The 25,046-nt window shown below is 40.9% G+C and overlaps 1 protein-coding gene across 8 annotated transcripts in view; it reads right to left on the bottom strand.

Moving 5' to 3' along the window:
• Positions 1 to 25,046, bottom strand: part of sox5 (SRY-box transcription factor 5) — a 232,529-nt gene that overhangs the window by 37,463 nt on the left and 170,020 nt on the right. For 6 of the 8 annotated variants that reach the window (XM_067428355.1, XM_067428353.1, XM_067428354.1 and 3 more), the window contains 3 exons: positions 6,688 to 6,774; positions 3,659 to 3,831; positions 2,227 to 2,295 (listed from right to left, as the gene is read on the bottom strand). In XM_067428355.1, the coding sequence (XP_067284456.1) occupies positions 2,227 to 2,295; positions 3,659 to 3,831; positions 6,688 to 6,774 (329 nt within the window). The remainder of the gene's footprint in view (positions 1 to 2,226; positions 2,296 to 3,658; positions 3,832 to 6,687; positions 6,775 to 25,046) is intronic. The other 2 variants (XM_067428359.1, XM_067428358.1) reach the window with 1 other exon arrangement.

Genomic DNA, 25,046 nt, shown 5'->3' with positions numbered 1-25,046 from the left:
AGTGTGTATGCATGTTACCCCCAAGAGCCTAAAGAAGTGGCCCCACACTGAGAGGTATATGTGTGTTAACTGTGTGCATATTTCAGGAGATAATTCTTCAAGGAGTTTGAAATGTGCTACAGGAACAGAATTCAGCTGAAATGTCCATTTAGGTTCGAATGGTCATTCACTTTAAAGTCAACATGAAACAGAGTTAGCAATCCATTTGATTTTAATGAAACCTTTATTAATCAGAGCAAAAACGATTATTTGACGAGGACAAGGGTGGGACTTAATTAACGCATTGAAGATTGATTGAATTGCAAAAGTGATTCCAAAGAGATGTCAGCCAAATAGGAAAATGTGTTTTGTTTCAACTGACATGTCCTGAAGAATTGTTCAAAATAAGACCAGGAAAATTGCATTAAAAAGGTAAATAGGGTACATTTTTATTTCATGTTGACTTAAGATTATTCCCCTTCTTTTGGACATGCAATCTGTCTCTCCAATCTGCAATCTGACCTCAGTAACATCTTGTAATAAACGTACGCATTAAACATACTCTAAAAGTTCAGGATGGCTATATTTGTCTCTGACGCAAGTGTTTGCTCAGAGTATGTTAGCGGCCTGTGTGTTAGACACAAGTCAAATGTGTGTTTTTCAGGAGGTGATTTAGGGCTAATATATGATTGGGCCATAACAAGGGTCTCCTCCTCTCGCCCCCCTCCTTCGCCTCCGTGTTGACTGTGAGAAACTATTGTTCCACTAGGCTGAATGGAGAAGTGCTTGTTTGGGAAAAGGTTGCAAAGTCATGGGAAAAAGAAGCTTTGTTTCTGTGAGCGACGACGGGGCTAGAAAAACCCAAGCGGACGTGTTTTGGGGACTGACGCACACACAGCTGCTACTAACACACATAAGGACATGAGCTGATGCAGATTTTGAAATGGAGACAGATAAGTCTCACATACACATGTTCAGGCTAAGCTGTGTAGTATGAACATACTACACACAAACAAACACAGCTGCAACACACACACACACAAACACACGCACAGTTAGGCACTAAAAGAGAATGGCAGGGGTCCAGCGAACGGCAGTGATCTCTCTCTTTCGCTCTCTCTCTCTCTCTGTGTGTGTGTGTGTGTGAATAGTCTCAGTGTGATGTGGCTTCCTGGCCAAAATTGCCGGAGTCCCTCTCAAGGCTAAGTCTCATTTTATCAACCAAATTAGAATCATCTCATCTCCTCTTGCACACAAAGCCTTTATTCGCTTCACACCTGCACACACAAAGCAGGCCAGTGTCTCTGCACCAAGTATAAGTCAGCTGGGACAAACCCATCAAAACGTGTCTTGTGTTTAGTTTTCCATTTGCTTCTTTACTAGCCATATTTACACATTCATTTAAAATATCATACGATCAGTTGATTTGCATGAGGGATATGATTGAATTCATCATACTTGATGAACGGCTGTAATTTTGCCATTTTATTTCAAAACATATTGCGCTGCTTGTCTACTGCCTATATAGGCAGCATATTAACCAACATGGAGCCTCTTAAGTGATTTGAAATGCTCTTCATAGGCAGCTACTTTGAGGACCACACAAATAGCTAGCAGCTGACATGCTATAACCTAAAAGCCTTGTTCAAAATCTTTGAAAAACATTCAATTACAGCCTGTTATTCGAAGTGCATGGGAGAATTGTTTCCAAATGTTAACACTGCTAAGCTAACTGCATGATAATCTAGAAATATGCGGCATGCACAAATTTGGGGGAAAATAGTCTTTTCTTCAATAATTATTTAAATTTTGGACCTTTTTTGTTAAACTTTCAAATAAATATAATTATATTTATAATTGTTTCTTAAATCCGTCAGCAATTTTTCAACCGAGCTTGTCATGATGCATTCTGGACTCAGAGGTACATCATCTCAGAAGCCAGCATAAGGTTGCTTCCTACCCTTTGGACCAACCTTCGTCTTTGTTTGTGTAGCTACATTTTGATTGTTGTAGAAAAAGGACTACGAGAATGGACTCCACCAGCGCTGATGCTCGCCTGTGAGTGGTTGATTGTGATTGGGTAGTTGATTGCTGATTGGTGGACTAGGATGTTTGATTGTCATGAAACCCCACCGTCATGGTGACAAATGACTCTCACTGCGACATCTCACAAACATAGCTTCAAAAGCATAAACGCAAAACATGTATACGAGTCTGCGAGTGGACATGCATGTATAGACGACTCACCTGGATCTGTTGCTGCAGGAGGTTGATTTTGTGTTGTTGCTGCAGAAGTTGCTGCTGTTGTCGTGCAATCTGCAAATAAAAGATGTCAAACTGTCACATACGTCAAACTCTTTTCCAACAAGAGAGGACATTTGTGCAGAGGGGGGGTCACATGCATGTATGGTGACTGTAAACAGTGTTTGAAGGTTGAGTATGCTTTTGTATTTCATACATATTTACCAAGGAGTGGCGCCCAGTCCTGGAGCGGTGTGTGCGTGTGTGTACAGGGGTGTGTTAGTGTATGTGTTAATACAGATCTGTTTTCTTTTGTAAAATTGAGCTCCCCAGAAGCAACTATACACACAACAAAGCTAAAGCACACTCTTCTGTATGCAAACACCTTTAGTCTCCTGCCTGCGTGCTGGAGGGGACCTTAAAGCTACATAAACACTTATGGGGGAAGGAGACAACAGAAGGTTTCTTTGTGAATGTGGTTCAAAGTAAAGAACGTTAGAATGTTACACATCCATATCTGTCCTCCACACACACATTCACTCACTGATAACACTGTTCTGTATTATTTAAAGGATCACAATAACAGTGACCCAATCAGACATTACAGGAAGGCATGGGTCTTTAATTTACTGGTCATCCAATAGCAAACTATAATATTACTGAGGCTGACTAGTTTACCTTTGGCTACTTTCTATTTGTTTGAATATTTTTGCGGTGGTGCTCTAATTTAACATGCTGATAGTGTCTTGAAATGTATCCCCTTTGAAACAACGTAAGAAAAAAAACAACTCCTCTGGCACTCTGGTTCCATTATGGCACTCTGTTCCATTTAAGTTTCGCTTCATCTAGCTGTTTATGAACACCAAAAAAGCATCTTATGTTTTTGCCCCATAAGAAACGCGTACTGCATGATCAGGGTCAGGAGAACCTGAAACCAGCCTAATATACAGGGCTTCCTTTACCCATCAAGTAGTCAATTTTGAAAATATATCTACTACTTATGAAACAAGTTTCAAGCACCAGGTGTTTTCTATTCTTTCTAACAGCAGAATGATTTGCAATGTGTCAAAATTACAGCCAATTATCAGACCAATTTTATTGCTTAATATACAGCTAAGTGGTTCAGGATTTTTGACCAATGAGATTTCATTGGGGTACAACACCAAGCTTTATTGCATTATTTGCCTGGTTAGGACCTGCAGTAGATGACCAGGCCAATTCAATTTTATTTCATTTTGAGAATTGAGTTTATTAAATTTTGAGATTTGAGTTTTCAATTTTAATTTGATCAATAACCTTATTACTTGTATATCAGCAATATATTAGCCTATCCTGCCATCCGGATATTGTTATCGGCTTTAGTCTTTGGAAAAAAAAAAAAACACTCTTGTGCATAACTGACAAAATGCATGATGGAACATGGTGGAAAAGTGCTAACCTGGTCCTGTTGCTGTTTCGCCAACTCCATTTGCTGGCGCTGTTTTTCGATTTGCGAAGCGGCTAGTTTCTTCTGCTCCTCATGGGCGGCCAGTAGCTGCTCTCTGAGACTGCTGAGCTGCGTGATCATCCCCATCAGCTGGCGCTCTTTCTCCGCCAGGCTGTCCGGGGTGCCTGCAGGGGTTAAAGTGTACAGGCCACAGGTCAAAGAGCTAGTCGAGGAAGCCTTGTACCCAGATGTGCTCCTCCTGAGATGTGCTATCGCCCTGGTGTTTACCTAGCCATCGCTACACATTTAGCATGAGATGACCTCCGACCTCGGCTAAAGATGAGAACGCCCTGACATACGATCAGTCCCAGAGCAGACGGCAAGAGGGGAAGACTAAATCACTCGACAGGATGTCGTTGTACTGCAGTATTACCCCAGACTACTACCAATCAAACAGTATGTGTGTGCTAAACCCCTAAAGCGTTCAAATGTCCAAATGAGCACGTCTGTTAATGAGTTCATGTGTGCGCAATTGTGCGTCTGAGGTCATATATCTGCGTTAAAACACACACACACAGACACACGTCTGCACAGGCCACAATCCCCCATTGTTCTCGGCCTCTACCTTCTGAGGGGCCACATTCCTCACCAGGGAAAAACAGATGATGAAGAAAGCTAGAGAAAGAAGGGAGTCATAGCAGCTGACCTGACCCTTTGCCCTGGCAGGAAGGTGAGAGTAGGCTCCATTTGTAACCCCTTCAAAAACACACACACACAGACTCAACAATGCACAATAAAGGCAACTGTCACAGGCAGCCAGTTGGAAAAATAAACCTGCAGCGCCCCTTAACAGCTCCCAGACTGGGCTTTCACAAGAGGGTGTGCATCCGAGCGGGCCTGGGACAAGGAAGGGCCCTGTGTGAAAACTGACGAGTATTCCAGAGAAAAGAGGGATCAAAGCGATCTTTATTTCTTGCTTTCTTTCCTAAACCCTGTTGCTCATACTAGGGACAGGTTAGAAAGGTTTATCTGGATTTAAACTATAAATCTTATCTTAAAAATGTGGATTTTAGCATCAAACGAGTACGGCATATGTGTGCATGAATTCACAGATTTCATGGAAATAGTTGTAATATAACTTCCAGCTAGTATTGCAAATTTAAAAAAAAAATGATTCTTGTTCATTTCTTGGTTCCAGACTGGTCCAAAAAACCTGGTTAGAACACATTATATAGCAGAATGTTAAGTTAAAAAATAGTTTAGAATATGTATCTTGAGACTCCTGCAATCTAGTCAGCTGTTTTTGACTGGAAGAACAAATCCCAAAGAATCCAATGCATCTGATCATTGTTGGTGGACATACCCCTAAAATCAACATTATTATAAAGAGCTTGCTTAAGACACCTTACCTACAAGTCGATTTTAGAAGTATTTGTAGTTTTGCACGTCCCTAACTCGGTAAGATTCACTCATTAAAATGTGACTGAACCTCTGCCACAATATACCCTAGATGCCCTAAGACTAGAGTTGACAGAAGGTGTTTATACAAACACATAAGAAAATAAACCAGCCTCATCAATCACAACCGAAGTCTTTTTACCTCGGCTACTGAAAGTTCAGCTTTGGATCAATAAGTGGTTTCCTCTCTCTCTAAACATCCTAAGGCTGCCTTTACTGCCCTGCCTCATGTCACAAACCACAGTAATTAACCAATTTGTAACAATGTAATACCTGTCAAGCAGCTCTCACTGCTAATTAATGACTGGGCTTAAAAGATAAATCCCTAAAGCAGCACAGTGCTGTGTTACAAGAGGGAGAGAAGGAGAGAAAGAGCTTAGCCCGAGGCTCTTATTGTCCATTACCACTTTTCTTTTCTTCTCTCTTTCTCTTTCATTCCATCTCTTCTGCTCTGTAACCTTACATGCGGTTCTTTACTGTACAAGATATTTTGACTTTGACTTTTTAAAGTACAATTCATTTATACAGTAACTGTTCTATAGAATACTGGTCAATACAGTGCTTTAGCTGTGCCATACTTTATATATTTCTATCACTATACCACTATCAACTAACTATCAAGGAATATATCTGCTAGCAGCAAAATAGCATGTAATGAATTTGGAATTGGAGAAGCTAGAAGCAATTTTGGCTGTTTACAAACTTCCACTCTTTTGCGAACTTCACATTCTTTGACAAAACCCCATTCCCAAAGACATATAAGCAAACCCGAATTTGAACGTACAACATTATTCACAGACTGAGTGTGTTCCTGAATGGCTAAACATGATATTTAAAAGAAAACCTTGCTTACAACACCTGGTTTTAAAATTACCTAATTATTTTTACACATTTGTGTGTCCATTTCTGATCTTAAAGGGTACACACACAGAGAGAGGACAGTTGCGAAGGCCCTCTCCAACCGCTAGTCATCGGTGGTCATGGCGGGGATGCTCTCCCGCTAAAATGTCATCACAGTGGGGTTACCGCACCGACGGCTTGATCAATGGCATTCCCATCTCTGCTCCAGGAGCGTGAACAAGCTTTGTTTGATTAAATATTTCTGAGCCACTTAATGAAGTACATTTCCTCCAGAGTTAGCCGCACGAACACGCCACTAGCATGAGGAAGGTGTACAGAGGCTTGTTAAACTGACAGTGGAGTGTGTTCTCGCTACGGCTGAGTGACCTAACAGGATGTATCATTAACCGTGCTAACATGAGCAAGGCTGTTGCTTAGCAAGTCATCCCGGCAGATCATTAACTGGGGACGGCGAAGAGGCTGCTGCTAGGTGGATTAGCATACCTGAGCTCTCAGAACACTTGGAAATGTCTAAGGTGACATTTGATACATACAATTATAAGTATGATTATAGGTTCACTTCAAAACTAGAACCACAAAATCAGCTCTTCTGACCCAATCGCCAATTGGAATAGCGAATGGTTCTGTTGCGCTAAAAAGAGACACAACAGATGTATCGAAGGCCGAACACGCACATGCATACACTCAGAGGTCAAATGAAGACACAAAGTCTTTCGTTTTACCTTTGATCTCTCCAAAGTTGCCAGAACCCATGGCCAATAGCTTGTCCTTCCAGTCCTTAGACAACAGCCTCTCAATACTAGGGGCCTCTGGAGGGGAGGGAGAGACAGAAAGAGAGAGAATTACCACAGGCAGGCAACATCACAATATAGCTCATTTAAAGTCCATTTGCTGTAATAAAGGCCCGTCTCTCTAATGGCACCAACAGTAGGGCAGGAGGAAGAGAGGATGGAGGGAGAGAGAGAGAGAGAGAGAGAGAGAGAGAGAGAGAGAGAGAGAGAGAGAGAGAGAGAGAGAGAGAGAGAGAGAGAGAGAGTTGAGCAGCTTCCTCACCTGCTGTTAGCCAATCATTAGCCCTATGCTCCAGCTAACACAAAGAGGCTCTTAATGCACCGGGTACAATGGACACATTATCGAGGCTGTGCGCTTTGTTTTCCTAATACACCCCGCGGACCCGCTAACCCCTCCACCCCACACGCTAATTACTAACCTGCCAAGGACGGACGTCTCAAACAAGAGAGAGAGAGGAAAATTACAACAACTCTCAACACCCTCCCTGTATTCCTCCTAACACAAATACATGCACGCACCAGTACCAGCATCACCATCACAACAATTAACCGCAATATGAAACAAAACAAGGAAGAGAGAGAAACAAAGAGTAACCCAAGGTGTGTGTTTGTGGTAAACGACAGCAGTCAGTATTTTAGCAGGCTGAGAAACTACAGACTTTCCTTTTCCTTTTCTTTTTGTCATTCTACATCCCGCTGCTCAAAAGAGTAAAGCATAATGCTTGCAACGGCAAGGTCATGGAATCGAGTCCATATTATTTTATATGATAAATTCTGTCTTAAACCTCATTCAAACATATTCATTCAGACTCCTTTAAATTGTAATCATTAAACCTTAAGCCCTTCAGAATATCAAAATTGCACAAAAAGCTAAATGCTTTTGGAAAAAAGTTTCCTCACAGAGACCTCAATTTAGTTCCCCATGGTGACAAGTCCTTATGTCCTTATGAGTCAGTGTGCATTCAGGTTAAAGTCCCCACCAAGATAGAAAAACATGAACGAACACACACACACACACACACACACACACACACACACACACACACACACACACACACACACACACACACACACACACACACACACACACACACACACACACACACACACACACACACACACACACACACACACACTTTACATTCAATTTCAATGTCCTCTAAGATAAATTTGTATCCTTTCTTTTTGCCATTCTACAATCTTATAGCACAAATAGTAAAGCCTGACACTTGCAACAGCAAGGTCATGGTCTGATTCCATATAATTTATATAATAAGTGTCTAAAAAAACACCTCTCTCTCTAATTAACTTTTTTTCAGATTAATTTAAATCTTAAACTAAACTCTTTGAAATATGAGAATACACACACACACACACACTTTATATTCAATTTCATTTTCATTCTTTCTTTTTGCATGATGCTTAAAATTCGAAGGTCATTTGTTTGATTCCATATGATTTTATATGATAAATATTCTCATTTAACTCTTAACCTCTAAACCCTTCAGAAAACGAAACTGTACCTCCAAAAAGATAAAACACACACACACACACGTACAGTTAAACACTTTTCCACCAAAGTAAAAAACACCAGGTGGCACCATTACCAATTCAGCTGCAGTTAATACACTGAGAACTAACCTGTGTCTTTGCGACTGATAGACTGTATAGGCCCCAGGTGGGCGGCACACACACTTGCACCCAAAGACTTGCCAAATGGAAGAAGACTTGCCAAATATTTCATGTCTGATTAGTGCTCAAACTTCCTCAGTGGCATGTCTGCAATTTAAAGTTTGTCGCATTCTTTCCTCTTGAGTGTTTCTGAATATCCTTTGCGTTCCTGGTCTCGCCTCTGGACTTCAAAGTTTGACACTTTCAGGCCTGAACCAGACGTCTTTGGTTTATGAACGCACTGCCTCACCATTCAGCCAATCACCTTCACTGCTGCTGTTTCTACTGACAGCTGTCTCACTGTCACCCCAACAGGTGTTATTAGCCCTCGGCTCTCTCTCTCTCTCTCCTCTATTCTGGCATCTGTGCGTAACAATGACAGAGGCTTTTAAGCCCAAGAGCTTTGACAAGCGAAAGGTTTCAACAAATGGCCACTTCGTCTATCCCCCCTGCCTGCTCTCTCTCTCTCTCCCTGTATAGTATATAGTACTTTCTCCCTCTCGCTCACCGCGGCACCATAATAGTTATTATTTTTATTTATTAACATGGCCGCTATTGTCCCTGCTGACAGCTCCTTCACTTTAACTATTAATAAAAATAGAAAGCCCTCTTTTATGTGACAGCCTGCAGCGGGGATCTGTGCAATCGTTTACTGCAAAATGGACAGAGAAGGAAGCAGATATGCTGATGTATCTGTCTTTCGTGGCAGATCCCCTGTCTTGATCTTGTTCTTATCCTCTCTCATGTTTTGGGAAGAAAAGGACTGTTGCAGCACTCCTTTTCTGTGGGCCTTTGATAGAAGCACCTTTCAGTTCAGCCTGTGATGTTGCTTTTCATTTTTTTAACATATGCTGGAATTATAAAGTGCTAAAATAAGGACTTAAACCTGTCACTTTATATGAGAATATAAGTGTACTAATAAACAACGGCTTTTATTTGAAGTGTAGTGAACTAAAAATCACAAATTATATCTCTTTAATATCTCAGTTTTTTCTTCTTGATAGCAAAGATGTTATGTTAAATGGATTGAGACTTTAAATTAATTGAGAATTTTGATGGAGTGACCTACATTTCAAATTTAAAAAGAAAAAGGCAAACTAATTTCAAAAGTGTCCCCTACAGCTTCAAAAGTCTCACACTATACTCAGAATTCTGAAATAAAAAGTCAGAGATTTCTGTATGAAACCAAAGCTAACCATAATGGTATAGCCCTATAAATTTACTGCATGCCAGATTTTGTCTACTTTTATATTTTTAAATGAAACACATGATAAATAATTAATACATAAAACCCACCTGAAAACTCCATTAAGTCTCCATTAAGTAAGAGAAACATTTGAACTATAAAGTGTTCTATACAAATAAAAGCTACTAGCTGCAGATTTAAAACCAATATTTGCTATGGGAATAGGTTATCGGCATAAAAAAAATATGTGCATAAGAATGAGAAAAAGGGTGGGAGGGCAGGAACTTTGGGACTGGTCCCATTATTTCCAATACAGCAGCACATCTTGTATGCATTAGTGTAAAGAGGTCTTGTTTGTGGCAGCTGGGTGGAACCCTGCTTATGCACCCTTACAAGGTGGGGGGAGCACATTTTTGGTGGGACCAGCACTGCCTGAGGGGTATAGCGGAAAGAGAACTGTGGAAAAACACAGAGTAAGGTTGTGTTTGAGAGGAGTGTGGGTGCCAAGATGTCAATTAGACAAAACCTGATTGAGAGAGAATGTTTGGTAAAAGAGAAAGCAAGATGGTATTATTTCTCTGAAATTACCCTGTTTGAAATATAAGCAGCTTAAAAAAAAAAAAAAAAAAAAAAAGATCAAAAAATGGTGAGCAAGACAAAGGCAGTGGTGAGAAATGTTTTAAATAAAATATAAATAATAGCATTAATATAAATGTGTAATATTAATAAGAAAGGAACAATTCACATATACACACACATATACATACATACATGCTATGGATAGCACTCCGTCCCCTGGGAGTCCCTTGATCCGATTTTGCAAACACTTTGACCATCAACTATTATGAACTGCCCCTACACTCATACATCTCTATTTGTGTCAAGAACAGGATGTTCGGCAGACAGATCTGACAAACAAGCGCGTCAGTCGCACACACTCATCTGTAAACTGAATATGAGATCAAAAATTCAACAACCATGCCAAACTGGGAGAGGAGAAGTTAATCTGACAATAATAGGTGAATTATGAGGCATTATTAAAGTTCATTGGCTCCAGAGGACTCCAGCAGCTGGCAGAGCCGATGCCAAGATGTCCAGCCACCTGGCTGAAAAGCATGGAAGAACCGCTCAAGATGTGCCACCACCGAGTGCGCTTTCATTCTTCACACACCATGGTCCAACTTAGGGCGGTCCGGGCTCTGTACTTCACAAACAATTTCATCACTCCACTCTCTGTTTCTCCATGCCTCGCCGTTGCAATGCTATTTTTTGCCCAAAACGTTCTGACTCAGCTCGGCCAACTCCATTTTTCCAATTATCTCATATTTGCAAAGCCAATGAGATGTTTTGTTCGGAAAAGAAAGAGGGGGCGGGGGTTGGTTTTGGAGGAGTGGAGAAAAGCGGGGAGACGGAGGGGGAATGAGACAAGGAGAGCCAGGCCCACAGTGGACAACAAAAGGGCCAGTGTCCCAGCGCCAGCTTCACGCGGGTGGGGAGGGCTCACAGGAAAGGCCCTGGCTCGGGCCCGGCCCAGCACACAGCACCAGAACAGGCTCCACATTGACTGCTCTTGGCAGAAAGCAACACGCTGCAGCAGCTCCCAGTCGCCACAGAGGTCAGAATTGAATAACCAATTATACAAGCACCCAGCTAGTTTATCTAAGGTTGGACAGAAAGGACCGTCACACACTTTGAGTTCAGTGGCGTATATATGTCACGAGATGCGCACACACAGGAGTCCAGCTGCGCTTAGATCTTTGTGAGGAGTTAATACAAACACAAATAGATGGGTTTCAATCACAAAAACTAGTAATGAATTACAGCCTTTGTGACAAAAACACTGTAATCAATTAATGCAGTCCTGATCAGTAGTCATTTAGGGTTTTGCGTTTTAAAAAAAGTTCATGAGATTTTAAAAAGCAAACGGCAGAAGTTTGATTCAGAAACAAACATGCTGTGCAAACTCCACTCCTGAATTCCCCAGTCAAATGAAAAGATGATTATAATCACCCTTGATGATCAATTTATGTACGGCTGTTATTTGCCCAGAGACCATGTTGAAAATTCTTTCTAAAGGACGTTCAAACATCGGCAGTCGCTCATGTTTTCTCCCGGCGCGGCAGACACTGAGAGACTGTGCGTGTAGAAACGCACAGAGCAAGAAAAAAAAAAAAAAAAAACATCGGACCAAATCTCTCATCAAAAGCCGCCATTCAAGCTAAAAGTCCCAATTATGTGTGCTGATGGAGGAAAAGGCAACGCTTAGCAACACTCTGTACAAACATTCTCACACACGCACACACACAGAGAATGTCCTCTTTCTTCTTTTTGCTCAAAAAACTCAGAGAGGTGACACAAACAGAAAAAAAGGGAAACGTGGAGGGACAGAGCACGATGGAGTGAGATAAGGTGAGAGTTTAGAGTTCGTGTGAAGTCGTAACATGTAAAGCGTGTGGAGTCAACATAAAGAGCAGAGCGAAAGTTAAATGTCAGGATGTTAAACACCCTTTACCTTCAAGAGCGGTCACCAGGGTAACATGCACCATTTTCTAATACAAAATATAAAAAGAAAAACACCTTGACATCATAGGTAATCTGAACTATATATAGTTCCTCATTTGAATTTGTCATAAACATCTGAACTTATTAATGAAACACGAGCAGAACGGTGTAAATTGTTTGCAAAACCATTTGTACATAACCTGACAGTTTTACAGACAATTTTCAGCAATATTTTATAGAATGCAATATTTTACAGAATGTTTTAGAAATGTGAAAAACCTGAGTGTGAACTACATTTACGTAGTGTGATATAGAAGTCCTACTAGCACTACAAAGTGTGCTCTTCAGCTCTAGTCCTCAGATGACGATAAATCAATTTTCCATAAATTAACAGAAAATAATTCCCAACTAAAGTTGCAGGGTGAGATTTACAAATTGAAAAAGTCGTTTATCTCTGACGGAATTGTGCCCTTCACATATCTGCAATCCTTCTCTGACAGATGGTGTTGTGGGTGCTTATGTCCAATTTGATTTGAACCAAAACTCCCGCCAAATTTATTCTGGCACCTCTTTCGCGGTGCCAAATTTACACTGCCAGATTGAAATAACTGCGTGGAGGGCATGACATTGTGAAGAAGAATGTGAGCAAAACCATCACGACGTGTGAGAAAGTCTGAGAGAATTAAGACATTCTCTGAGGACGTCCAAGACTTCAAATCTGGCTGGCATACATCTGAATATCAGCCACTCTACTGATACGCACACACACGGGCATGCAAAAATATATGCAATTGTACATGCATATAGAAATTAATTAATAATCTGCATGCATACAGTCATAAAACAAGCCTTTTTATATTCCATATGTGGCTTAGTGTTGAGATTTGCTTTTAAGTTTCAGGCTAAGCGAATTGGCCTGAACAGATTAACATCTCAAAAGTCTTAAAAGATAAAAAATTACAAATTATGTTTGCAGACACTTAGGTCTGAAATATAGGTAACACTTTATTTTGATGGCCCCTAATATTTAAACTTAATTTAACCCTAATCCTACTAATTTACTAATGCTCTATTAACATTCTAATGAGAGTTAGTAGACATGTAGGTGCAAGGTTACTTAGTCAACTGAATGTGTTAAATAAAGTGTAACCGAGATATAATATGCAGTGAGGCTCATGCTTTGCATCTATGGGAATGTATTTTGCATAATTGATGCTTATATGATAATTTAAAGAGTTAGTTTATACAGAATCATTGTGCTAAACATTCTGCTAAATATTCAATTTTGTGTTTTACTGAAGAAAGAAAGTCATATGGGTTTGATATAACATATAATTTTTTTAAGTGAACCATTCCTGTATTCCTGTATCCCGACAAGAGCGTAATTTCTCATGCCGCGGTATGTCAGAAGAAAGGGTTAAGCTCGGCTCAGGGCTCCCCTCTCCTCCGAGCACACGCATTTCTCTTGTCAAAGGCATCCTGTTAAAGTAGGCCAGGGCATATTTGTGCTTCCTCCGTGTGCTCTATAATGGAAAATGACACTTTCAATCTGTCTCGTGGCAATAACCCCTCTTCAGCGTGTCTCGCGCGTAGCCCAGTCAGCAGAGAGCTGTCATAGCCCCGGGGCCCTGCCGCCACCCGCTTTCATTACATCACTTTAAAATGACAACAAAAGAATACAACGTGTTCGTCCGAGTCTCTGATGCATTAACTGCGGGACAGCAGAAGAAAAAAAAAAAGCAGCTTTGGACTGAGGCAACCCACACACACACACACACGGTTGCAAACACTTGCTATCACAAAGTCCGTATTACATGAGCTATGGACTGAAAAGTAATCGAAAATAAATAAATAAGTAACTAAATAAATATAAAATTTGTCCAAGCACACGGCAGAGGCCGCGGTGTCTGTTAAAATCACAATTGCTGTATGTCACGTTGAAGTGTACTGTGGCTTTCAGAAAGCAGCTGTCACAGGCCTGTCACACACACACAGGCAGACTATGCTGTCATGATAATTCTGCTTTGCATTTTGGAGGAAAAAACAAACAAAAACCACTCAGATGTCTCCATTTTAAACTTGTCACAACAAATGAAAAATGAAAACAGCTATTACCCATATTACAATTTGCTTCCTCTTGTGTTCACATTGTTTTTCATTTCTTTCATATTCACGGACGCAGCTTTTTTCCTGACGGAGGCACGGACACAAGCTTATCAATAAGCAAAATGGCTCTGTCTGACCTGTGCAAACAGGAAGTGGGGAATCTAAAGGCATGTTTTTCCTCTTACACACCCCGGATTTACACTGGATTTAATAGTTGCTGTTGTCTCTGTGTGCCTGGGGCAGTTAAAATGCTTGCAGTAAGAATGGCCGGCATTGTGTGGGCTCCATTGCTCCCAGATACCGTTAGCCATGTGAGAGCCATTAGGTGATTGTTAACAGCTCTAAGAAGCTGCCCATGCCCAGCAAAGCCAACAGACCCCTGCACCCACCACCCGGCACATCCCTCAACTCGATTGCTTCTTTCTCTTCATCTGTAGGACAGGAAGAGGGGAGGTGGACAGGGTGGGGGATGGCGGAAAATGCTTTCAAGTTAAAACTTTGATTCCTTGATAAGTTTGGTCATGGGAATAACTCCCCACTTATAAGCTATATTGCATTTCCATTGGTTAGTCAACAGCAGGGGTACAGAACAGCAAAAACAAACTGTTTCATCTTAATTCGTTCATTTAAACCCTTACTGTGTCAGTCTGTACAGTGCACTCATAATAATGTTAACATATTAAAAGCACTGGATGGAATACGGCACTTTAGAGGTCCACAAAAGTAGTCATTAGACAGAAATATTAAGTGTGCACACTATCCCAGTACCAAATATCGTTCAAACAGAAACACATTGTAACGCAGTGATTCCCAACCAGGTGTACATGTACCCCAGGGAGTATAATATAAGTTACAAAAGCAACAATGACGGATTACTTAAGCATTACTGGTGAGACAAAAAAAAAAAAAAAAAAACCTGGCAAAGACTACAGTAATGCACAAAATAAAGAAGTATGAAGAGGTTTATCTGTGTAGAAACAACAGAGGGGTGGAGGCTAAATCCACGACCTCACTCTCTTCTCCTGCCGCTGTGTGCACACTGGGGTCCAAAGTCCCCAAAACGTCATAAGCCTGTAAGCAAATATCCAAACACATGACAAACTATACATTCTATTGTGCAAGAGTGCTTGTTTCTGCTCTGCGTTCCATCTATCTATATATCTCTCTCTCTCAAAGGTGAGAACAGCCTTACGCGGAGATTAGAACGTGGCCTGGCCCTCTGAAAGGTTGGAGCACTGGCCCTAAATTATGCTAATGAATCCTACATTTCCTCACACACCTGAACTTTTTTTTTTTTTTTAAACAAATGTATTCCCTCAACTGGCATTGGATAATAAAGGGCAGACAGGGCTAAAACTAAACAGCCAAAGTTTCTGAACACTCGCTCGATCAACCATTTATCATCCACCAGTAATTAACCCACTGCGTTGTTCTGTGCTCTTGGCATTAAAAAGAAGTAAACATATTTAAATGTGTGAAAAACATTTGCCAGAATGTGTAACCTGTATCTAACTGAGGGGTATGTGAATCCGGATGAAAGAAATCTTACTGAATGACAGAAACAACACTCTCAAACATAGCACCTCTGAGCAAAGGTGGATGAGAAGAGAAGGGAAGAGGAAGAGGAGGTTAAGTATTTAAATGGCAATAATTAAATATATATATATAAATATATAGTGGAAAGAGAAGGAAACAGATGATGTATGTGAACTTCTGTGGTTTACTAAGACAGATATAGTTGGTAGAACAAAATTGTCCCTTGAAAATAGTTTGATTTGACAAAATCTCCCTTTGGAGACTCCCTCCAAAATAAATAAATTTAAAAGTAAATAAAGAAATACATTTACATAAATAAATGTAAATAAGTGAATGAACATTGGTTTTATTTTACAATGTTTGCATTTGTCTATTGAAATGACAATCGCCTTTTTTTAAATAATACAAGTCTATATCTAAATAAACATAAATATATAAACCTCATTAGGCTACATAACCTGTTATATAGAAACCTCATTAGGCTACATAACCAGTAAAAAGCTAAAAAAAAAAAAGAGAACCTATAAACCTCATTAGGCTACATAACCTATTAGATAAACTTAAAAAGCTCAATGTGAATACTGCTTTCAAAGTGTAAATCAGTCGCTAAGTTCTTTATATCAAAAACAACATTTTAACAATCAATTTCAGTTCTTATGACTATGCTGATGTGCCGAGGCATTTCCTTTGTGCGTATGCGCCTGTGTATGTACGTGTGTCTGCAAATCGCTTTGTGGCCGTGACAATGGGCCAGGGAACAGACGGTGAGAGTGTGTGTATGTCATCGGCGACTGCCGTAGACTGGCGGAGTGTGTCAGATCCAGCCTAAAATGACTAGCAGCTGGGGGTGACAGTTGTTTTAACAGCTGAGCTGACAGGATTAATTCAAATGCACTGAAATCAAAAAGTGGAGAACACCTGTTCAGACTTCCAGCGGTCCCCACGTCCAGGCAGGGGATCAGGCACGGGCGTGCAGCCAGGCTAGAGCTCTCTCTCTTGGAGAAGTACGGTGGGTACACCACCACCATGGGACAGTAGAAGGAGCGGAGGGAGTGTGTGTGTGTGTGGGGGGGAAAGAAAACAGTGGCGGAATAGGAAGGAGTCCAAGAGCAAAGGAAGGCAGAGAGAGACACACTTGAAGGGAAAGAGGGAGGACTGGGATCCGCCTAGCTTGTTTCTGAACATCTGGCTCAAATAAAGGGCCTATTTTGTGGCAGGCCGAAGGGTGCTGACCTAGGACCGCTCAGTAGAGACAGATTGCTTCATTTCAAAGTGTGATGCCTGACTGCAGGACTGCTGGGGTTAATTCTGAGCTTCCCCCTCGTGTTCAAAGACCCCCTACCAGAGCTTCATTCACTCACTGGTGTCCACTACCGGCCTACACTCAAAACCAGGAAGCAGAGCAGCTGTATGGAGTGTGTAGTAAGTGATGGAAAGTCTTTAATAGACTGTGTTGTGTTTACAGTCACCAGGAGATGATCTTAGATTGCAATCACATTGAATTCGGCATTAAATGGAATTCAACATATTTTCAAAATGCATGATGATCATATTTTTAATTATTCATCTATGTATTTAATTTTGATTTTTGTTTTATTAAAATGTCAACTTGCTGTAAGCTGGTTATCTCCAATCGTTTCGTCCGCTTGAACCCTGCAACTTTCTTACAGTCGTCATCATAACTTCTGATGTTTCTATGCTACATTTTTTCTCCATTTCACTGAAGAGGCTGCATGTCACAAATGTATCTGTCTCTACGTCCATTAGATTAATTTAATTAGTTTAAGGCCCGAAACACAGTCTACCATGAAAGCAAATGCTTCTGGCTATGCAAGCCAAGTTGCACGATAGTTGAAATGTATTACAATTCGCAATACAATGCAAGTACATTCTTAGCAACATGGTAAATCAATTTTAATATGTTAGCTAAACTGTTAGCATTTATGGCTAGCTACCTGGACATAATGCATGATTTAAAAAAAACATTTTTACTGTTAAGTGTAAACGCCATCCTGCTGATGAATCTTAAGATTTCATTGGCCATACAACACTGAAACAACTACTAACTCCTAACCCCGCTTAACTTAAACCTTTAACCTTAGTATAGCACTAGTAGCACATCCTGATGTATAACTTTACTGTCTGGTGTGATCGGATACATTCACAATATTTCTGAACTAAAGTCTGAACATTTCTTAATAGGTGACTGCATAATTGAATTAAGCAATGAAATTGGCTGGACGTGAGATTTGTGCTTAACTGGTTTGGGGAAAACAATCACGCAAGTAGTTTAATGAGAAAGTCATTTGAAGGTAACTATTGCCTCCTTGAGCACTGCTAATAGGTGCAAGTGTACAAAACAGGACTGTGCACTTGTAAAGTGTTAGCCAATGAAGTTTGCATACTTGTTTCGGAGTTTAGGTCAAACTTCAACAGAAAAATATCCAGCTAGACTGACTTCTGTGTGTTTACCTTTACCAAAGACTTTTGTGCGAGTGTGTGTTTGTACATGCTCTGCATGTGGTGGGTGAGCAAGTGTGTAAGCAGCCCCTGACATTTGGCCTGTTTGTTCTAATCTACTCCAACCCAAGCAAATACACCTAAATCTACTTTACATATCCCTTTTTAACCCTGCTGAGGCTCAAGTGAGTGCTCCTATGTGTGTTAGAAAAGAAGAGAATGGATTTAGATTTACAGGGGCGCGTAATGGATATGAGGAAGAGATTTGCGAGTTGATGCAAGCCATGTGAAAGGCCTCTAACGCCACATCAATATAACCAACAACCACTGACCTGCAATTACCCATAATGCAACAGCACACCAAAGCCTAGTGGTTCAACCATACGCACATGCCTGCTATTGCAATATTTCCTTCTGCCTTGATTCCCTTCACAGAAATCACACACACACACACACACACACAGTTTCAAAAAGTCACCAGTGTGATTGGAAAAAAAGTGCTGTGATGGAGATTTATAAAGCTCTCTATCTACTAAAGCATGATCAAAGAGAGGAGTGAGTGATATTTTATACAGCTCGCTCAGTTTTTAAAAGTTGCAATGAATATTCATAGTATTGTATTCCATTATTTAGCATTAGCTTCAAAAATGCCAACACACACAAAATAAAATTAGCATGTTAATAGATATGGGTGTGCTCTGCAAATTAGCATAAGAATCACGCAACTGTTCAATGTCTGAGAGCTTTATAACTAAACAAACGATGAAGAACTCACTTTATTTGTGCGAACTGATTATTTTTTCAGGGGCCGCCTCTCCATACCGATTTCGTGTGCACTGGCATACAGAGAAGTTCTTAAACATCTTACGAAATTAGTCATCTTCTGCACGTCTCCATAAGGAATATTCATATTATGCAATTCACAGGCACATCATTAAATTCAGAGCTGCTAATATATGGATTCCTCATGTTCAAACCCTGCATTCAGCCATCACGGCTCAGGAGCATTTCCAATTCATGCACGTCAATGACGGCTGTGTGCAACTGTCCAAGTCTTGAGCCACAATGGTGTGGCTATGGAACAGTCAGCTCCATAATGGCCCTGCTATGGAGCCACAGTCTAATTCATGAACCTCCGGCTTTTGTGCCTTTCTTAATGCCACACCAGGAGGTCAATAACAAAACTTTAGACACACAATCACAATCGCACACACACATAAGTAATGCACAAAGACGTCCATCTCAAAGTCTCTAATCCGATGCCCACACTTAAAGTAAAAAAAGACCACAGTGCTGTTATGCCAAAGGCTCTAAGTGTGTGTGTCCTCAGACAGCTTTTCCCATCCCGTAAGCGGCATTCAGCTCTAATATCACCCATCCAGTGAGAAGGCTCATCCCTATTGATTGTCTTGTGCAAGGCAGCAGAAGAATACAAACTGAAAGGCAGACCCAAACAATTCAATACAACTGACTTGAATGTGCCTTTCATACGCTGGAACAATGGCTCGCTCACAATAGGGCCCCGTTAACTCTGATGTGTTCAGCTGTTTTGCCAACCTCAAAGAAAAGTACACTGACTTGGATTCAGCCGGAGACAAATTAACAGGCATGCAATCGTCTACTCAGGAAAAAAAGGAGGCATCTTGTGCTTTTCCCAGTAAAGACTGACGGCACTACCAAGAAAAATCTGTACTGCGATAATGGCTGCGAGTTAGAATAGTTGGTGTTTTGTTGCGCTAGATTCTTTTTTTTTAGAGGGCGTCAGTTTGTCTATCAGGTTGGATTGCATCATTTTTAAGCTGATACGCCCAGAGGAACTTTTATTGCTCAAAGGTTGCTCTTTGAGAGCTCAATTATCAACTCTGACTCAGATGTATCTCCTAAAATTCTTTAATAAACATAAAAAAACTATGAGAGTACAATAAGAGTACTGTAATTATAAAATCAATCAACACTTAACAGGTCCTAAAGTTAAATAAAAAAGGGCAAAAGAAAGAGAAATTAAGGCTACACAGCTTTCGATTAACCAAACATTTCTTCAGGTTATACTTCTGACAACAATCTCTCTCTTTCAATAACCTTAACGGATCCATATTTTGTTATGTGTTGTTCTCCATTCTCTCTTTTTCTGTCCTCAGTCTCTAACTCAGCCCTCGTTTTTCAGAGCACGAGGGGAAGATAATGACAAACTCCAGTGAAAACCTTCCTCCTAATGTTAATTTATACATCTAACTAATTACTACCAAATGCTGGAAATTGCACATTGAAGTTGTTCTCTCCCACGCTCTCCCTCTTCACTCACAAACGCTTTTAGCGCTCGTAGCGTACCCTCCTTGCCTTCTATGTGTCTGCATATGGAAGTCCCGTGGTAGTTTTTCTTGTTCGATCTGTTCCTAAAAAAACTGCTAAAGAACCTAACTGCGTTTGTGTGTGTGCAAGCACAAATGTGTGTTTGGGGTCATAATATAGTATGCGTGTGTGTGAGAAAGCACTCCGCAGCAGTCATATAGCAGATTAGCAGACCCTGGGGAGATTTAGGTAGAGATGCACTGCTGAACTTCTTCAGAGCTCTTCTACCCCTTTCGTCTTCATGGAAGAGTGTATCCGCCCTTCTTATTCTCTCTCATTGAGGGGTATGAATGCGTGAGCCCTTGGCTAACAATGACAGGGCCTAAGTGCTGTCTTATAAAATGCCCCAGTGCCTCCAAACACCCCCTCATGCACGTCTCACAAAAGACGTACACTCAGTACGAGAGTGTGTGCGGTGCAGCCTCGTTCTGATCTTAAAACACCATTTGATGTGCCCTACAGTTCAGTGTCATGCTATAAAACAGTGCAGTTGCACAACTTACGGCCCACTGTGCATTAAAAGCCACCTCCAGTCTGACCTCAGACCGGTAGAGGCAGAGTAAGATAATAGAGGCATCCGGGAAGCAGCTGACCCCAGGACGGGCTTTGAAGCTGGAGCATCCCACAGAGAGAGAAGCAAGGAGAGGGACTCAATTAGTCAAGTCTAAATTGAACCATCAATCTCGGCTCACTCCATGGCCATCCGGTGCGAGGGGGCCAGCACTCGTAAACAAGACCACGCTGTTATTTCAAGAGGGCTGTACGGCATCTGAGGTGGAGAACTAAAATGGCAACTTTATGGGAAAGAGTTGAGTCTGATTCGTCATTTGTCTCATGTATGTGGAATATTATGTGCATTAAGCCAACAAAAACTAAATATGAAGAATAAACCTTCACATTTCTGCAATCACATGCACTGTTACAAATATAATAAAACCCTAAATAATACATACATTAAAATAAGTACATTATTAAATATAATAATATTGAATAATATTAAAAACATTATTAATATAATAATAACAAAAGTAGATTATAGATATATAATGGCTGTGAAACCTTTGCATTTTGCAACAGGGAGAAGAGAATAAGATGAAATCTCTCTCTCTCTCTCTCTCTCTCTCTCTCTCTCTCTCTCTCTCTCTCTCTATATATATATATATATATATAGTTTTTTTCCCCCTCCCCATTTAAAAAAAAAAAAAGGTTTTATAGCCATTAGATGCTATTTATGACTGGAAGATTTTCTTAATTTACCCACAGTAAGCAGGCATGGCAAAAATAACTTTATGGACTCTAGAAGAGAGTTACTGATGAGTGCAATGATCTGTTTTGTGTGTAAAAGCACATAGGGTGGGGACACTCAAAGAGAGGCACAGGAAGGAGAATGAGACCATTGTCTGTAAAGGGCTGTGTAACGTATGCTCAGCTTGAGAGCGCTCTCGCTCTCTCTCTCTCTCTCTCTCTCTGTGTGTGTGTGTGTGTGTGTGAGAGAGAGAGAGAGAGAGAGAGAGAGAGACAGAGAGAGAGAGAAAGAGTGAGTGTGTGTGAAAGGTTCAGTGCTAAGGGAACCAAAGCTCGGCCCTGACCATGAATCAAGCTCAGCCCAGCGCCAAGGCTGACAAACACATACACTCTTGCGCGCACACATGCACACACAAACACACACACACACGCGGACACTCAGGAGACCCTGAACATCTGTGCCCCACATAACACAGACTGCCAAGCACTAGTGAGGACTACATCTCCTCCACAGAGAGCTGGGGGGAGGAGGAGGAGCGTGATCATACCATCAAAGAAGAAAGCGTCTCAAAGATTTGGAGTAGTTCAAGATGAGGATGAAGTTCATTTGCAGTATAGCCTTCTGATTGTGGTCAGACTTTAAGAGTGTGTTGTGTGTGGATGACACAGGAAGTGCTCTGCGAGTGTGTATTTGCTGTCCAGACCCCTGAGAGAGACGCCGTGCTCTCTCTGAACCCCTGACAGCCCTCCTGCCCTCTTTCCATTACTAAAGCTAATAACACACACACACACTCCAGCACGCTGCTGCTTGACAAACCACACACACACAGCTAGAAACTGTTCTTGCAGCAGTTCAGATATACACATAGTGAGAGATGAGAAGAAGAGGCATGAAATGAAAAAAGGTGACTAAATGACAGAAATGTCAGTTTCTGACAATTTTCACAAACGACAGGGCTAGCGTCAGGGCTAATAATTGCCCAATATTTGACCATATTGTGATTATGGTCTCACCCAATAACAGTGCTCATCTGGCAATAGATAAAGCACATGGCCTAACAACAAAAATTTATAAACGCCCTTGCACATCTGAATGGTTGTGGCCAAAAAAGCAGAAAAAACAACAGAAAAAGCTACTCAAAACTACATTTAGAAAACATTTCAGTCAAAAATGCATGAAAATGGTCTTTGAAAAGGAGATCCTATCTTTTTTATGACACTATTTTTATTTTTTAGATTTCAAGCTACAAAGAGTGCTGAATATTTTCTTTCTTTTAATAAACATTGTGTAAAATATTTCACCAAATTGAGTTAATCTTATATGCTGTGTATTATCATACATTTAAATATTATAATGGCCATATATTAATGTTTGTAGTTATAATAATCATATATTTATATATGATGCAAGTCTGCTTTCTACAGTAGATATAAACCCATTTTGGCCGACCATTTGTTTTCCCGTTTACAGCAATGTATCAATCTTTGAATGCTTGCAGTAACAGGTAGATGTGGAAACTGCTTTAAAATGTGCAGTATCATTGAGGCCAGTCGATTAGGGACAGACTTGGACGCTCATTTATAAAGGCCAAACGCTGTGCTCTTGGTCAAACACACACACACACACACGCACGCATGCACACTTGCCTGACCCAGTATAAGTTTGCCTGGTATCTCACTGTAACAAACGACTCAGCTCGGGCTGTTTATCTGAGGGGAAGTGGAGCAGCGAGGGGGGACAGGTGAGCAAACGGCTCGCTAACACGCTGACTAACACACTCCTGGTTTCACACAGGGAGTGGGATGCATGTGGCCCCCACTCACTATTCTCTTACTGTTTTCTGACCCATTTCCTTTCTACTTTCCCCTCACAACGTTCCCACCACACAGAGAGCGCGAGCGACTTTCGATGAATGTGCCTGTACACGCGAGCGTGTGATTGATCCGGCTAGAAGCAGAGTATGAGAGAGAGAGAGAGAGAGAGAGAGAGAGAGAGAGAGAGAGAGAGAGAGAGAGAGAGAGAGAGAGAGAGAGAGAGAGAGAGAGAGAGAGAGAGAGAGAGAGAGAGAGAGAGAGAGAGAGAGAGAGAGAGAGAGAGAGTAATAATATGACCCTTTCATAATGATTAAAGCATTCATTAATTTTTCATCATAACCTGCCGTTTGCAGCTAATGGTCTTTGTGAAGTACACAAGCAAACAATGGCCAGGCGAGCTGAAAAGGGATTTTTATCAGGCTATGAGAGCCCTGGCTCAATGCACTGCCCACCTCCCCCTCTTTATTTCTCTCTTTTCTCTTTTCTGCTTCTTTTTCTCTGTGTCCGTGCTTCTTGAGGGACCGGGGCTTCTTTTGTTTGCACATTTCATTTGAACACAAAGTAGAGAGATAATGCGCAACTGTAGTCTCCTGCTAATGGACGGTCTCTTTTACTTGCTTGCTTTTTCTCAAGAGTTCTATAAGTATGCTTCCTATATTTTTCCTGGCCTCCTATATATGACAGCTGTTGAATTTTCACAGCCAAACTCTTGGTTGGACCTTACAGCTTTCTCTAATGTAACTATTTTCTATGACGTAACTATTAAAATCAAATGTAAATGAAGCAAAATCCTGCTTGGTTTTTATAGAACAGGATGATATTCACACAAATGAGCAGAATCAGTGCCAGCAAAACTCCGGTTCCTGTCCTTTACAAAGTCTTACATGTCGTTGCTTATTAAATGTTTTGTCTTTCATTATGCTTTAATATACCAATATCATGTTTAAATCCATAATTGTAGACATTTAATGCAGACTGCAGACCTGAATGGAAGTCAGTGGAGCAAAATCTAGTGTGACCTCATTTTAAGACAAAGCATGGAGTAATGCAACAGTTGCAAGACACCTCCACACACCCGTACACTCTCTCGGAAAAGAGAGCACGCTAAACCCTGCTGTATGTAAATACTACAGCGAGTGCTAAATCAGTGAATGCTAGCTTTGTTTGCCTGCATTCTTCACATGGTTGACAGCAGGATCAACTTTAAGTAGCCTTCAGTGTGAACGGGTGAAGAAAACAATACTCAATATCCATCCATCCATCCATCAATCCATCCATCCATCCATCGTCAGTATGTTCACATGTTTATTTGCACACACATTGGCTAATTCACATAGGGAGCCGGTTCTGATTATTCATGAGGAACTGGCCTCTAATTACAGAGCAAGTGTGGTGTGATGTAAGAGACAGAGAGAGAGAT

This window comes from Pseudorasbora parva, chromosome 20 (assembly GCF_024679245.1).
Source record: "Pseudorasbora parva isolate DD20220531a chromosome 20, ASM2467924v1, whole genome shotgun sequence".
NCBI lineage: Eukaryota > Metazoa > Chordata > Actinopteri > Cypriniformes > Gobionidae > Pseudorasbora > Pseudorasbora parva.
The sequence above is the reverse complement of the archived record's forward strand: the minus strand, read 5'-3'. Positions and strand labels throughout refer to the sequence as shown.